The sequence below is a fragment of the Carettochelys insculpta genome, chromosome 8, assembly GCF_033958435.1.
Source record: "Carettochelys insculpta isolate YL-2023 chromosome 8, ASM3395843v1, whole genome shotgun sequence".
Classification (NCBI taxonomy): Eukaryota; Metazoa; Chordata; order Testudines; family Carettochelyidae; genus Carettochelys; species Carettochelys insculpta.
In genome coordinates this window covers 30,001,426-30,018,535 of record NC_134144.1, presented here as the reverse complement: position 1 = coordinate 30,018,535, position 17,110 = coordinate 30,001,426, and the positions used below count along the sequence as shown (strand labels likewise).

The following is a 17,110-nucleotide window of genomic DNA, read 5'->3' as shown; positions in this document are numbered from 1 at the left end:
CTCTACCAGTTTCTCCCTTCGACCTGCTTAAAGCCACTAGGTGGAGCAATGGAAGTAAGCATAAGCAGAGACTTTGATAACATGTGGGTTCCTGGTTTTTAAGACCACAAGAGATCACCACAATCACCTTCTCTGACCTTCTGAGTAGCACAAGCCTTTGACCCTCACCTCGTGGAGACAATTACCCTTCCCTATAATAAAATCCCAGAACCTATGATCAGCCCAGCTGTTAGAAAAAATACATCCAATCTCCATTTAAGTTTCAACTGATGAGGCATTTACACACACACACACACACACACACACACACACCCTCTTGCCACCTCTCTGAGGAAACTGGTCCAATGATTTATTACCCTCACAATTAAAAAGTTGAATTTCATTGTCAGTATGAGTTTTCTTACTTCATCTCTGAGCCAGTGGAACTTGTGTCTCTCTCTCTGAGGCTACAACTACACTACAAGATCCATTCAAATTTATTGAAATTGATTTTATAATGCCTTTTTTTTAAATTAGATTTTGAGTATCCTCTCTTCCCACGGGCTCCCAACAAATTCAACATATTACTTCCACATTGAAATCACCAAACATCGACTGTTGCAGAAGTGCATTGTGGGAACATATCCCACAGTTCCTTCACCCCCACATTCTGAGCCAGGAGCCAGGTGCAGCAGTGCTGTCAGTTTCCTGGGTCCGGCAGCATGGGGGACCCAGGAAACTGACAGTGCAGCAAAATACAAACAAACAAACAAACAAACACCTGCCACTCACTGGCTTCAGTGGAAGAGCTGCAGGAGCCCGCTGGCTGGGAGCACCGGGTTACAGGTGGCCAAGGGTGCCTGCGGGGTGGGCACCTGCCTGTGGGAGTCTGGCTCCCATGGCAGAAGCCTCCTGGCCATGGGCTGCCTGGCCCTGTGTGGTTCAAGATGCTTGGCCACAGGGTATCTAGCCCCATGGACTTGGGACACCTGGCTGAAGGGTGCCTGGCCCCACACCACAGGAGTGCAACAGATCTGGTCAGTTTCCTATCTCCAGCTAGCAGTAGGGAGCTAGAAGACGGGTGCAACTCACATAGCTGTGTGGGATACATAGGGGACACTTATGGAGGCTAATAAATTCGATTTTAAGATGTAGCACTTCCACACTGGTCTTTAATTGAACTTCTGACTTCGAGATTGATGCTATACCCATCAGGTAACTGTAATATTATAATCTTGATATCAGTGCTCCCAAAAATTGAGCTAATGGTATTTACAGAGTGAAGACAGTCATGTGGTAATATCAAGCTAACTGCCTTAAATTCAAATGTATCTCATAGTGTAGATGCAGCTTTAGACTAAAGGGTAGCCTGATGTCTGACACCTTCTCTACGTGAAGGCACTTACAGATTGTAATCATATTACTTCTTAACCCTCTCTTGTTAGGCTAAATAGATTAAGCTACGTAAGTGTCTCATGGTAAGGCAATCTTTTCCAGACCTCATATCACTTTTGGCTCTTCTCTGAAACCTGTACAGTTTTTTCATCATCCTTTTTGAAGTTTAACACCAGGAGTGGAAACAGTATTCCAGTAGTAGTCTCACCAATGCTGTAACTGGAGAGGTAGCTGAGTTAGTTTGTATCTTCAAAAACAACAAGAAGTTCTGTGGCACCTTATACACTAAAAGATATTTTGGAGCATAAGCTTTCATGGGCACCCGCTTAGTCAGATACAGCATCAGAAGATGCTGTAATGTTTTCCTGGTCCTAATCAATATTCCCCTGTATTTTCATCCAAGGATTGTGTTATTCCTTTTGGCCACAATGAGCTAATGTTACCATTACCATCATGATCAGTACTTCTTCACTACCACCCTGTGCTGAAGCCTACAGATTTACTTTCATTCACCTTTCTTTATTTGACCCTGCGAGATGTTATGAATAGAACCTACAAGGAGAAAATAACCAGATCAAATCACCTTCTCTATGGAAACACAAAGCAGTCAACTAGCACTTTAAAGACTAGCAAAATAGTTTACTAGGTGAGCTTTCGTAGGACAGACCCAGTGTGCCTTGAAAAACTCCTGAGATAATATTTGAATGTGGCCTCTATTTTCAACCTCATGTGTTAACTTCCTCCTGTACCTTACTACTACCTCTTTCTCTCATGCCTTCTATGTTGAATAGTAACAGAGAGTAGCCAAGTTAGTCTGTGTTCTAACAAAACAAAAGTCATGTAGCACTTTAACAAAATGATTTATTAGGTAATAAGCTTTCATGGGACAAGCCCACTTCTTCAGGTCTGTCCCACAAAAGCTCATCATTTCATAAATCATTTTGTTAGTCTTTATATAGCTACATAACTGCTGTTATGTTTCCTTCCTTATAATAAGAGCCAACCCGGACTAATACAATCTTGCAAAGCTTTGCTACATCCAGTTTGGTAGCCTCAGAATAAGGCTCAAAAGCCTGACTTCAGAGAAGCTCCGCATCTCAGCAAGCAGCTAAGAAAAATGTTTTCAGAGAAAGGCACATAAAGCTCCCTGCCCAAGGAGTGTGGCTAGTTGGGTAGTATGCCACTTTCACTAAGCACAGTCCTTCACACACTGAACCACAGTTATACTAAAAACTGTATTTTGTGCTATTTTGTAATTCTTCTTTCCTCCTTGGTGTAAACGAGTTTAGACTTCAATAAAAAACAAAAATCTGTCATCTAAAACTAGCTCTCCTGCCCCCTCCCTCCAGCAAGGAGATTTAAGAAACTTTCAAGCAAGGGATTAAGCCTTTAAAAAAAAAACAAAAAACCTATGGGGACAGAGATTGAGAAACTGAGAAAATTCAGATTTATGGTGGCTTTAAATAATAATTATTTTGGGTATTTTAACTGTTCTCTTGGTCTCCCATTTATTATTTTTGCATACGTTTAGTAAAAGGCTAAAAATAATTTCTTATTTGGTGCTGTTCAATGTGTGAAACGGAGCCCATGGAAACAATATGCTCTGCACACACTCTACTGATACTGTAAAAAATAAAAAGTGACAAAGAAGATAATTTTGAAAACTATAATAAACTAAACCCCCTCCTCTGTTCTTTACAAAGATCCTGTCCCAAACCATGAAGAATAATCTCAGAGGGGTGGCCATGTTAGTCTGTAGCTTCACAAAAACAAAAAAAAACCAAGCTGTAGGAGTGCTTGTTTTCCATTAAGAATAAGAAGGAAACTCCACAGGAAAAATACCAATTGAGAGCCCAGCCCTATACCCTCGTGTGCCAACTGATCCTTATTTGGAGGATGGTATTTAGGATTCCATCCTGATTCTTTTACATTACATGTTCCTCTTATGGTAGGAAATGTTACATTTTCTGCTTCAGAGAAAACTGTAGGTTTGCAGCTGATGTAAACAACCTAAAAGATGCTGAAGACATTTTAAGGCATGGGAACTGACAAAATAGATTTCACTCAGAGAGAGAGAATGTTTTTTTGGTGTGGGGAGACAAATTGGTGAATTTGAGACTAATGGTTTCCTTTTTTTTGAAAATGGAATCCAGCTTGATAGTATTAAATTGACAGCTTCTCTTTTAGCTTAGCCAGTATACCCCTCTGCTATTACATTAGTGTCTGCATGGAAAACATAGGACTGAGAAATGCAAACTAGTGAAGACAAGACAGAAATTCAAGGAGGAGAGCAGTTTGGGAATATGGAAATCTGGGATGTACTAGGGCTGTACTGACTCATCATTTAACCTCAGGCAAGTCACTTAAATACTGTTTTGTACTGCTCATCTGTAAAATGATGTTTATAATATTTACAACCACACAGACATGCTGAGAAGCCTACTGAAAGCACTTTATGATTCTCCAATGAAAAAGTTATGTAAGAGTTATTTATTAAGAATGCTGATACTCAAAGTCTGATTCCCATTTGGAAAAAACCCCTGCCTTTGACTCCAAATTCGGGGGGAGGAGGGGAAATGAAAATATACAACAGTGTCTCATTATATTAAATGTTTGACACACACATGGAAACCAGAATGATTACAGGAGCACTGTTAGCTTCTGACGAGAAAATCTAAACTTGCAAAGTCTATGAACAAAAATCTCAGTACAATCCCAGTTGAAGTTTTAATTCTACGAGATGACGAAGTTCATGCTTGTGGTAAAACTCAGGGGTGGGGTGGGATGGAGGGAAGCAAATGTGGCTGTAAGTCTCCTTTCCCTCTCCCCTGAACTGGGAGCTAGCTAGAGATTGAACACTCCGTTTCCCCATATGATGGCTGCTCTAAATTGCTCTAAACTGCTCTAGAAATCCCCTAAACCACCAGAATGCTCGGAATATGGGATGAATGGACTTTATGCCATTGCTGAATGATACAGAAAGTCTAAGCATGGCCACTAAGGCAGCTTCAAATCACCTGTGTGGTTCTGAGCCATACAAAGGGAACTTAGGCTAGGCCAAGGACTTGGGGAAGGGAAGAGTCTCAAGAAGCCTAATTCTTACTGGTCAACTCACACTGTTCCTTTCCATATACCTTTAAAATACAATGGCTAGACAGAAGACACAATACTCTCACTAGAGCACATTTTTATTATAGCCATGTTGTAAATCCCAAATACAGACATGAAAAGCAGACAAAGGTTGAAATTGCCATTGCTCTACCAGCTGATAACAGTCATTCATTCTCTGTAATCAATTAGGGCAGCAATATGCTTTTTTTGAGTTAAATATCAATGGACTTCTGATCAGCAAAATACATCAACTACCATCCTTTGCATCATTTCTGGTAAAAATAAAGTGCAGAAGGGAATCAATGAAGTATTTCTTCATGCTTAACCAGATCCAGCCTGAAACAAACAAAGACTGTGCATTGAACACAAATTAAAAAGGAAAACAAAAGTAGAAAAAGAAAAAATAGAAAAGTAGAAGCTTCTCCTTACTAGCTGCAATTTGTGCATGACTGTAATGGGGTCAACATCCACCTCCTGCCCCCCTCCCCTCACTTTCTGATCAGGTGTGACCCTGATGTTTCTTAGTTTTTGATTGGACCAGGGAGGCACTCACCTCTTGCAAATGCCCTGCCCCCCGCCAATGGTTTCTTTGACAGGTTTTTAGTGAGTCACATGTGCTATCCACAGGTGGAACAAACAATCTCACCCCTTCCAGATTATACAGTGTTTACCCTCTCAAAATGGCTTCCTCCCCAGAGATATTGCTGTCCTGTAACCATCCATGAGGCCTCCAGCAGGGGACCTCCAGTCCACACCGTCACCTTCACTGTCAACCAGTAGATTATACATTAGAATAATAAAATTCTAGGGCTAGAAGGGACCTCCAGCCCGCTAATCATTTTGGTTGCCCTTCACTGGACCATCTTCAATGCATCCACATCTTTTCTATACTTGGGGGAGGGAGCCAGAACTGGACACAATACTCCAGATGTGGACTGACCAGTGCTGAATAAAGTGGAATAATAACCTCTCTAGATATGCTGGAAATGCTCCATCTAATGCAACCCATATTTTTGGATACAGTGGCACACTGTTGACTCGGATCCAGCCTCATCCACTGTAGTCCCTAGGTCCTTTTCTGCAGCACTACTGCTTAGCCAGTCAGTCCCCAGCCTGAAACACTGCTTGGAATTTTTCTGTCCCAAGTGCAGAGTTCTGCACTTGTCCTTGTTGAACCATTGTACTCATCCAGTTTGAAAAATTTTAAGGAGCCTAGATTACAAGACCTATTAGCCTGGTGGATTATAGATTCATTCCTGGCTATTGGCATCATATCTCTGAGTAAGGGTTGCGTAAAGCTACAAATATAAAAGCAGCATGGATGTAGAGAGAATTCTTTAAAGGGTTCACCCCGCCCCATTAGAGGGGGACACATTGAGAATTTAGATTTTTCTAAGATCCTAACGTGCAAGAGTGATCATTGCTGAAAATTAACATGAGCAAACTGTGCTGCATATGTTGCCATCCTGTTCTAAGCTAAAATTTTGCTAATATGAGCTGTGAGGAGAGTTGTTTCTCTCACACTGTATTTGCAAAACATCTTTTAGTGTTCTAATGCCTAAAATGTTTATAGCTAATAAACCTTTTTAAATAGGTTTCTCACTTCACTAAGCAAGCTCATCCATCTAGTGAAAGGGCAGCTCTTCTACCCAGACAAAGGCTTCTTAGATTTTTCCCTATGATGACCGATGAAAGAAATGAAGAGCTGAAGTGTCAAAGAAATTGGTTTCAAATATTTTGCAAAATTACATGGACAAGGTTAAGAAAATAGATTTTCTGAGGACTTAATGTGACCTTTTATTTGCCCAACAAGTGACAGAATTCTTGCATACACAGAATTTTTATGGAATTATGTACACAGATGACTGCTTTATTTGTGCACAAATTTGAAAATTTTGAAAATTTGCACCTCAAACCTCAACTCCATGTATTAACTTAGAAAAGATTGTCTGTCTTCTCTCAGCTGACTCCCTACTTGTTGATATGGTCCCCTCTTGATAAGATCATGAAAGGAGCCTACCGATTAACTTCCTGTCAGAGAAAGTTATTTCAGAGCTATTAATACATTTAAACAATTATACATATATGGGGAGATTTCCCTCTAAATATAGTTCACATTAGATTAGCTAGGATTTTTCTTGCACTGGCAACAAAATGGCTTAGAAGACTGTATAGATTTTTATCCCTCATTTCCAGAGTCTATGCTCTAACAAAGTAGTTTCCTAAAGAGAATCCTAATAGGAGTTTGCCAGTCCACATTTGTATGTATATGTACACCAGTGATGCAAGTTTCAGTACCTGTAAGTTTTGGCTGTCTGTCAGTTCCTATTGTAAACACCAATTCTCAGTTGATGATAATTTGTAAAACTTGCGTTGTCCTGAAATTTTCTTTGTCAGGTGTCTACCTCAGTCTGAATTCTTCTAGAACACTTCAACTTAGATGATTCAACTACCTCCAAGAACAAGATTATGGGAAAACATTGTTTTACCCACATTAGCAAATTGGTTCGAAATATTTTGCTGAGATTCATGGATTTTAAATTCAGTTGGGAGATGACCCTGGTGTCCAGGCTATGCCTTAAGCTGTGTGCATATTAAACTGCCCAAATTTGGCTCTTCAAACAAATCTCAGTTCTCCAATGCTCAGTAGAGACTTGTTAGTTTTGCTGGTACATTCTTTGAATAGTATCTGGAGTAAGCATATTCCAGCTCCTACATGTTGAGCATGACTTTCCCTGTGACTGTTACTCTGAGCCACTCTTGTGTTCAACTGAAAACAGGAAGACTCTCTTTCCTATGCCTATCTGCTGGCATCTTAGCAATGACTGAGAAGGAGGAAGTAGCTTGACTTAGTATACAGAAGGGCGAAGACACAGGAAAGAGGTTGGAGAAGCACATATTGAAGGGCAGTATAGGAACAAGGTAGGTAAGGGGCAGATGAGAGCAGAGGTGGACAGAGACAACAAGCTTATTAAGGGAATGTGGCTGAAGCGTCTATTACTTCAGAGATCATTTCCCTACAGACCCTGGAATTGAATCTAGGAATCTGGAGCCTATTTTCATTTGCTGTTGGCAGATAGCTGTGAAGCCTGCTGGCAAAGTGTCTGGTTCACATAAAATGTAACAGCCTGATCTTTATTCCCTATTTTAACTGTGTTCCAGTACTGTCAATTCTCATAATTTTACTGCAAGTCTTCTAATGTTTGGTAGTAACAAAGAGGAAGCGGGTTTTTCATAAAGCCCCAGCCTTTGGAGTTGTACAGAAAGACAGCTTTCATTTCCCCTTTCACCCATTTCTCACCTGGCTTTTGGATAAAATTGGGACGTGTGAACCCTAGCGGCTCAAAACCCAGGAGGCAAATAAAAAGTTCAAAAATGGACTATCTTGATTTTTGGGAACTGATTAGTGATTTTTTAACCCTGTGGTTGACATAACTAGTATTCTGCCTCCTTGTTTAGTTCAGTGGTAAGTTTCTATGTGGTAATCAGGGAATGCTGTTGCTTTCTATATGGGCTGTACTTAGTACAATAGGACATGAAAGCTGAGATTCTCATGATTCCAAGACCCAGGGCTTTAAGGAACACACCTCATATTGGGAGACTTACAATAACCTCCTGAGAACTGGCAATGCGGGCACATGCTAACCTACTCTGGACTTGCTGCTGAGAGGCACAGGAACAACACTAATTTTTACCCAGCAACACACCCCATTTTTGGGCTGAATTGGAATCTTACAATCCATTCCCCAAATAAGTGTGGAGGCACAGCAGCAGAATACCTGGGGAAGCACCATGATGCAGCTTGCCACTAGTTCCCAGGATGCTTTATAAGCTCTTTGTTATGGTGTTTGTTGTGGGGATATCCTGGGGAGCTTGGTCTGATAGGCACTGGTGGATATAGCTTGGGGACAGGTCTCCCCATGCCCACTTTCTCTCTGGGGTAGTAGGCATCAGAGAGCGAGAAGAAGATACCCACCTGCTTCCTCAGAGCTATAATCAGTCAGGCCAGCTCTTCAGCCTCAAAGCAGCTGGGCAGGTTACATAGTGCAGAGACAAAGAAGGGAAATACACTTGCCTGCCTTTTTCTTATGGGAAAAAGATGACTTCTGTTGCTTCAGTACTGTTCCTACTCCCTATGGCCCCACTACTGCTCCTGAGCATGTTTGGAAACTAATAAACACTGCCGTCACACCCCATTTCCTAAGTCGCTTCAGTGCAGACTCTGCCAGGGAATAGAAAGGCTTCCCCTGTTGCAGCAGAGCCCTGTCATCCGGGAGCACCCTGTAGGCAGACACTTGCAGCTCTGAGTGCAAGAGGGAGCTCACTGAGGACTGTCCTGCAGAGCCCCCGTCTTGAGTTTGCTTATCACATTCTGCGGGGGCAGGAAGGGGTGAGAAGAAAGGGCATTAGAGGAGCAGAAGACAAAAATCGAAGGAACTGAAAAGGAGAAGCAGAACGAGTAATGAACTCGTCTCTCACCGATAAACATGGTGATAGTCATGTCTGGAGGGACTGGCCCTGAGCTGCTTGCCCAGAACTAGAGCACAGGCAATAGCTTCTGACAGTAAGTTGTTAGGCAACTTCTTCCTCTTGCCCCACACACCATCAGCCTGGCTCACCTTGACTGATAGCTCGGGATACCTGTGGCCAGTCTGAGCACACATGAGTACAGACTCAGCCTGTGTGCCCTGTTTGAAGAGGAATAGGCATTACAGCAGTCATGACGCTACAGTAACCTCCAAGTCCTCCAAAACATGAAGTGTGACTTGGCATTTAGAAATCAATCATGATCTAGTTAGATGTGGAATATTTCACTAATATGAAAACTGCAACTGAAATTATAATGCTTGATTACCCCCGAGGCTAAGGCAAACTCAGAAGGAAAGCATATGACTTGCTGATTATTTTCCGTTATGATACTCAAACTGCTTAATATTGCTTTTTACACAGGAACAGAATGACAATTTGCTTATGTTGTTTTCAAGAAACTGAAATCATGGAATACTGCTGTCTTCCAAAATCCACTCTTTTGAGGAGACAGTAGAAACCTTCTAGTCTTTTAGAACATGTGCAACCCTCATTGCAGGTGCCACAGTTTGCAACAAGTAAGGATACTCAAAACTTTCTAATAAAAGACTATTTTCAGCTGCTTATAACTAGCTGGTGGAGAACTCTGACTGAAAATTCACTTTCAGCAAAATCAAAATTTCCAGCGGTAAAACTGAAATTTCCAAGAACTGTATTTTACGGTATAACTCAAATTCTATCTCCCAGCTAATTTTGCATACAATCTGCATTATACTACACCTTTTATTCCCTGATCATAAGGTATTTTCTCCTGCAACACCATGTTCTCATTCAGTGCACAGAGTGGATGTTGATAGGCAATTAATCAGAGCTGTGTGGTAACTGGATATTGTTTGTAGGACCCTGGCCTTATTTATTGCAAAAGGTAGAAGTTGTGAGGTGAATGAGGCAGTGATTATATAAGTAAAAAGTGCATCATAACACATATGAATAAGAGACAAAATTAAGATTGTATAGTCATCCTTAATTATGACATTTCCTAACTGATGAGTGCTTGTCTTTACAACCTTAATGTTTTATCTTAGTTTTTTAATTTTTATATGTAAAAATACATTTCCTTCAGAGAGGACTTTAGTTGACATGCTTGTAGATGATTGGTGATCTATCCTATTGCTTTAACAGCAGATGTTTAGAAATATACTTGTCAAGAATCAATTACTTAACCAGTTTTGGAATGTTTTAATGACTTTTAAAGATATGCAATTTTATGCAGGCTCAAAATGAACTCAGTTTATTAAAAAAAAAAAAAAAAGAGAAGTCCTGTGGTATCGCATAAGCTAACAGCTTTTATGGAGCATAAGCTTTCCAAGGCCAAGATCCACCTCATCAGATGCATGTAGTGCAGATTCCAGATGCAGCTTTTAAATATACAGGCTCATGAAAAGAAGGGAGTACCAACCAAGAGGAAGGCCAGAGTTGACGAGGTCATTTCAGTCAGGGAGCATGTGGGCCTCTTCCTCCAGCTGCTGCGGAGGTGTGAACACCAAGGCTATGTCTACACAAGCCCCTCCCTTTTGAAAGGTTCATGTAAATAAAGTGGGTCAAAAATGCTAATGAGGCACTGATATGAATTTTCAGTGCCTCTTGAATAATGGCAGCTACAGAGAGCGCTGAATCCCCGATTTTGAAAGCACTCTTCTTCCCTCCAAAAATTGGGAAGAAGGGTGCTTTAGAAATAAGGGTTTCCTTTTGAAGAAACCTCATCTACATAGCTAGTTTGCAATTTGAAAGCAGCACTTTCAACACTCCAGGTGGCCACCATTATGCAAATGAGGTGTTGAATAGTCAAATCAGCACCTTGTTAACATTTTCAACCGACTTCATTTACATGCTCCTTCCTTTTCTTTATGAGTCCTTACAATTAATGAGGCAGAAATTGTCTTCTCTCCAGCAAGATCAAGTTTTAGAAAACATTTAATTTGAGTCTACACAGCCCCTTCCTTTCAGTAGGGGCATGCAAATGAGCAAAATTGGAAATGCAAATGAGGTTCAGATTTATATGTCTTGTGTCTCAATTGGATATCCCCACGTGATCTGGCTTCTGGAAGACCCATTTCCAGAAGCCAAAGCAGCTGTGTGCATGGGGTTTCTTCGAAAGGAAACCCCCCTTTTGAAAGCACACTTCTTCCTGAAACAAAATATGAAGAAGGGTGCTTTTGAAGGGGGGAGGTTTCCTTTCAAAAGGAACCCCGTCCACATGACTGCTTTGGCTTCCAGAACTGGCTCTTCCAAAATCCAGACCATGTGGGAATATGCAAATGAGGTGTTAGATGTTTAAATCCACACCTCATTTGCATCTCCAATCTCGCTCATTTGCATGCCTCTTCTAAAAGGGAAGGGATGTGTAGACGCCGCTTGAGTAAACTGGTAGTTCAATCTAAAGAGATGCAAGTATATCACAAGATGTTTAGTCTTAAAGCCATCGCTCCTTACAACATAAGTTGTAAAATATATATTTTCAGTGCCTATGTTTAATTAATAGAAACTAATTCAAGAGTCAGTGATCACTGTGCCCATCAGCAGATGACAAAGCTCATCCTAAATGGCTATAAATGAAACTAAGTAATGGGAGGAAAACAGTGGCAAACTCTGGTGAATTTAAAAGCGATTAAAAGTAAATATTGCCTCTCAGATAACAGAGGTTAAAATGTGGTGTGTCTTTGGCTTGTACCTGGGTTGTTATCGTTATTTTTCAAGGGAACAAGTACATGGTGATTTTTTGAAATTTGCTGCTGTTGAGGTTAGTAATTACTACAAAGAATTGTGAGTGGCTCCAGGCTGAAACAGTCTGGATGAAGGGGATGAGGCAAGTGGAGGCTGACTGACCAGCAGATACTACTGCAACATAGATGGTCAATAATAATAGTAATGCAAAAGTAAAAGTAGTAGTTATAATCATGCATGCTGACAAGCTTGACATTTGCAGGAGCCTCAGAGAAAAAAAGTTCAGTGAAAGTCTGGCTGGCATAGAGCAGCTTTAAACAAACCCAAAAAACCCAAGATGCTTAAGTGCCTTAGAACAGAACCTCTCACATGCCTCTGGAATGCTTTTTTGCAACTGCACCCATACAGACTACCCCTTATGCATTGTGTGTGTATGTTTAAAATGTATAGTGTATATGTAGATGTCTATTTTGCATTGAATATTAATATTTTAAATGGTTTATAATATAAACATGGAACACTGGCCTTAGAATGAAGTTACTGGTGTGCTACCGCATAATCACTTCCAGCACTATGCATGTAACACAACACAAGGCCTTTCTGAAGAATATATTTACAAGGCATGAGGAAAAATCCCATTGCTACTTTCACTTCATATAGAAGATACATTTGCAAAAGGAAGCATTTTGCAGTGGTTCAAGTAACCACTGTCTGGTGATGGTGATAATGCAGTTTTTTTCCTGACTACAGTGACAACTATGATGCTGTACAATTCATGTAATCTTTATGTATGGACAAACTATGTATACTGACTGGGCAAAAATTATTCATACAATGACCTGATTCATTCTCCTTTCTAATGCTATCAGCTTGTTATTTACAGACTAATTCCCTCAAGAATTATCTGAACAGAAAAAAAAAAACCAGGCTCAGCAAACACAAAATATTAATTTTAAGTTATAGGCAATAAACATGGGATGATTTAATAAACTGTTGAGCAATAGGGATTCTAATAATATTTAGAATCTATTTATGGGGTAATTAAAGATGTAAGATAAATAAAAAATAAAATATTAGACTATAAAAACAACAATTTTACTCTGAAAAAAGCAGTAAGGCAGCAGCTTTCCCAGAGATTTAACTCCATTTTGCAGTCATTTGATTTGCAACCACATTGCAAAAAGGGAGATGTAATTCTAAAGAAGGAAAACACAGTACACAGAAAATGAATCAAAAGTAAACATAATGAATTAATGAGAGAGATTGTTTTTGCCTTGATTGATGAAAAATCAGTTTCAGTTTCACTTCTCTTCATTCAGTGAAAGGCCAGATATTTGGTTAGTGAAAGTCAGTAACTTCATTCACTGGTTACAATGGGTTTAGTTTGATGTATTACCAGCTGAAGGCCTGGCCCATGATCTTTAAAATGAGAAAAAATTTTATTTTCAAAATCACCTTTGGTCTTTCTATTTTATAATATATGCTTGCACACATACACACACTCCCACAAAAGCACTATTGCTTGCTAACTGTACATTGTGATGTTCTTTCTATATGGCAATCACATCCCCCAACGTACATAAATTTGTGATTGTTGGAGCCTTGACAGTAACCATACAACAAGATAGGATAAAACGTAAAGTGAATGCAAACATAGATGAATCCTGTATATCATTTTGTCATTGGTCCATGTGTCAGAAATTAGCTACCATAAGAGTTGAAAGGGGCTGCTTGTGGTAGCCAAAACAACACTGTTTAAGACAGGTTTAAACTTATCAAATGACCTGTACTAATTATTAGAGTCTGCAGAGAAAGCAGAGACTAAGGACAGGGCTAGTAACATCAACACAAATTTACTTACTGTGTTAAAATTTGGGAAGAGTCCAACCGCAGAACTACTGTCCACAGAGAAGGACATGAAAGGCTTGATATCCAGTGAAGGCTGCATCATCAGAGTCGGTGTACGCACAAGGGCAGGAAGTGTAGTAGTATGGCATGTACTGCCTGCCAAGAACAAACCAAAACAGGGATTCAGCACTCTCTCATAGACAAAAATGCCCTTTCTTTATGCACATACATGCTGTAAAGGTAGAAAAGAATCCCCTCTGACTGACAATACATAAAAGAATAAGCATGGCATATGTTTGTTAAAGTAGAAATTGGTACAATTAAAAGGTGCCTAATACTTCACAGTCTAGATAAGGCAGAATACCTCCCCATGAGCACGGACACAGCTGCTTGGATCCTGAAGAGGAGCCATATGGTGCATAAAACACATTGGCAGGTAGAATAAAAACATTTCTAACACTCAGTAATTCTGATGAGCCAAAAAGACACTGCTAGGTATCTAATACAAACAGATATTTTTACAATTCAGGATTGCCTGTGCGATTAGGGAGAGGGGACATTTATGCAAGCTAGGATACAGAGGTATTTTTAATGTGAGTTGTGCCTTCATTTTTCCCCCTTCTAATAGCATCTGTAATATGCTTAATATTACATATGTATGACTCAAAGATTTGTTAAAAAAATCTAAAAAATGCCTATTGATTAAAATAATAAGAACTCAAGAAACAAAACAGTAAGCCCACAAATTATGTTTTATTAAAAAAAACACAAACAAAATACACAGCACAAAGATAAACCAAATTTTCCACTTTTTCCTCAACATCACCATTCAACAATATATTCTTAATTTAATCCTACATCTTTCTTCCTATACTAAGGCTTTCAAATTTTTAGTCAGTGGGACCAATTTCTTTTTAAGTAGGCACAAGCAAAGTATAGCCTCAAACACATGGAATCTTTTGTAACTGATGAATGCTTAAAACTGAACAGATTAATATTAAATACAAAAAGAAGCCAATGTATTTTATTCCTGCTCAGCTCCCAAATCGCTCATCCCACACGGAAAGGGAGCAATGAGTTTTGAACCAACAGAAAGTGTGGAGATTTATCCATCAGATATCACAGGTGTCCCAAAATCCACAAAGAAATTGCTCATTGGTTAAGCACGGAAGTTCTTGTTCTCCCTCTTTGCAGAATGGTTCACAGCAAAGCCACATTTGCCACAGGCTCCCTGGCCACAGGCTTCCCTTCCCATCACCTTCCAGGGGAAGGCAACTTTCCATCAATCTCTTGCTGGATTTTCCAGGGGAAATTCTGTAGATTTGCTGAGGAGCTTACGTCACCAGAGATATCTTTTCCTCCCCCTGCCCTGAACCCTTGGTCTTCTTCAGTATCAGAGACCACTCACACTCAGTTTTAGACATTTTTTCATTGTATATCTTATTTTAAATATGCTACTTCTGGAGCTCCAAATGCAAATTTGTAAGAATTGGATTTACATTGTTAGTTGGGTTTGCAAAATAGACATCAATTAAAGTGTCAAGTGACTTCTAGACACTGTAAAGTAAATATTTAATACAAAAAATCACCACCCTTCAACCCTTCCAAGGCTTTCCAGTCAATTAATGCCCTACCCATTGTTCCTCCTCCTGAGGGCTGTCAATCTAGTCTCTGTCCAAACTCATTCTTTCCCTCCCTACTCATGCTTCCCAGCTCATCTTCTGTATTGTACACCCTCTGCAGCCTCTGAGCTCATCAAAACTATCCCACCCAGACATGCAATTCACATGCTATTCTGTAGTCCCCTACTGATCACATCCTCAGCTCCAACGACATCTCTAATCAATCAGCTAATCCTCTTACATCAGTAACACATACTCTTCCCCACAACCACTCAAATGATGCTTTTATCATACAGCCAACTCCAGCCAATTTGTCCATTGCCCGAAAATCACCACAGCCACTTATGAGTGTTTGCCTCCTAAATTATCCCTTCTCCTTCTGCCAGGCCCTCTCAGACATCCAGAGAGGCCCAGGCCACTTCCAGCTTTTGAGGCCCCTAGCCATAATAAGAATAAAAAATGACGACACATGAAAACAAAATAGGGCACCAAAAAAGAGTGAGACAACTTCAATTGTTCTCATTTAACACATTTTCTTAGTCTTTCCTGTGCAAACACACTAATTATTAAGGGATGTGCATAAAAAAAACTTGTTGCAAAACTAAAATGCTTTAAAAAAACCCCACAAATTTGAGGCCCCCTTTGAGTTTAAGGTCAAGGCTAGTTGGCTCTCCTGGTCCCACCTCTTCTACCTCCCATCCCACTGCTAACAAATTCTTTGTCTCTCCACTAACAGTCCTCCACTGCCCCTACCTTCTTCCTCCTTTCTCCCATGGCTGATCACCAATGGGGAGAACTGTCCTGTATTATTGTTCCTCTGGTCCCAAGGACAATGAATAGTGTATACTACTCCCCATGCTGTGCCTTTTAGAACCTGGCAGGAGGTAGTCTATGGAGCAGCAAGTGCAAATCTCTCTTCCTGATCAAAGCTTACCACTTACCCACACTCATCAGTGAGATGCCAGGCAGTCTGTGGGGGCTGGTTAAGTGGATCTGTCCCAGTGCATTTAGAATCTCTGAGTCAGACGCTGAGTGAAACGTCTATCAAAAAAGACAATGCATTTATTCCGTCTTCTTTTGATCTCGCCACCATGGGATCACAGACACCACTCAAAATCCATTCTACTATACTTCAGAAGCAGACCGAGTGTTGTGAACCATGCTATGACTACTAAGATTGACTAGACAGCCTATCATCCAAGACAGGTCCTTTGTAGATACTACTGAATTGGAGATGGTAAATATATTAGTTTCAGCCACTGCAAAAAAAACCATAATGTCACAGTCTATTAGATTAATTACACAACACCCTCCAGTCTTTCCTCTTCTTGAGCAGATAAATCCTGGAGGTCACAGAAGGGATAGAGAGAAGGGCACAGCAGTGCCCCATCAAGCTGGTTATGTTCCTTCTCGAGGGGAAGACAGAACAAGATGACAGCCTACATTTTCTCCTTTTCACCCCTCCCATTTGCAAACTTTAAACTTATGTGCAAAATCTTTTGGTAAATTAGAGTTTACATTTTGCATAGACTTGTGAAACTCAGTGATAGTTGTCCCTAATTAACTGCAGGTCAGAACTTAGTAAAATGAATTCAAAACACTCAAAAGCTAATGGCAGTCTAATGCACCTAGAGCCTCTTCCTTAGAGCTGCTATGAAAAGTATATCAACAGGATAATAGGGCACCAAGGGATTTACCAAAGGAAGTGTCCTCAGTGGCAAAAGGATGACTGTTGTATTTTTACTAGATGAGTGTTATGTATTAGCTATATCGAATTCAGTATTGTATTCACACTGCAACAATGTATTTAGTTTCACATTTTGCTTCCAATTAGGTAAAGGTAAATTAAAACTGAGTTTCTGCAATGACTGACCTCCCATCCCTTCTAATCAGGCTGTGGTGAG

General features: G+C 40.2%; 1 protein-coding gene across 5 annotated transcripts in view; it reads right to left on the bottom strand.

The window, feature by feature from the left end:
• Positions 1–17,110, bottom strand: part of ZNF385B (zinc finger protein 385B) — a 124,617-nt gene that overhangs the window by 66,885 nt on the left and 40,622 nt on the right. For all 5 annotated transcript variants that reach the window (XM_075001164.1, XM_075001161.1, XM_075001160.1 and 2 more), the window contains one exon: positions 13,598–13,740. In XM_075001164.1, the coding sequence (XP_074857265.1) occupies positions 13,598–13,687 (90 nt within the window). In that variant the 5' untranslated portion in view covers positions 13,688–13,740. The remainder of the gene's footprint in view (positions 1–13,597; positions 13,741–17,110) is intronic.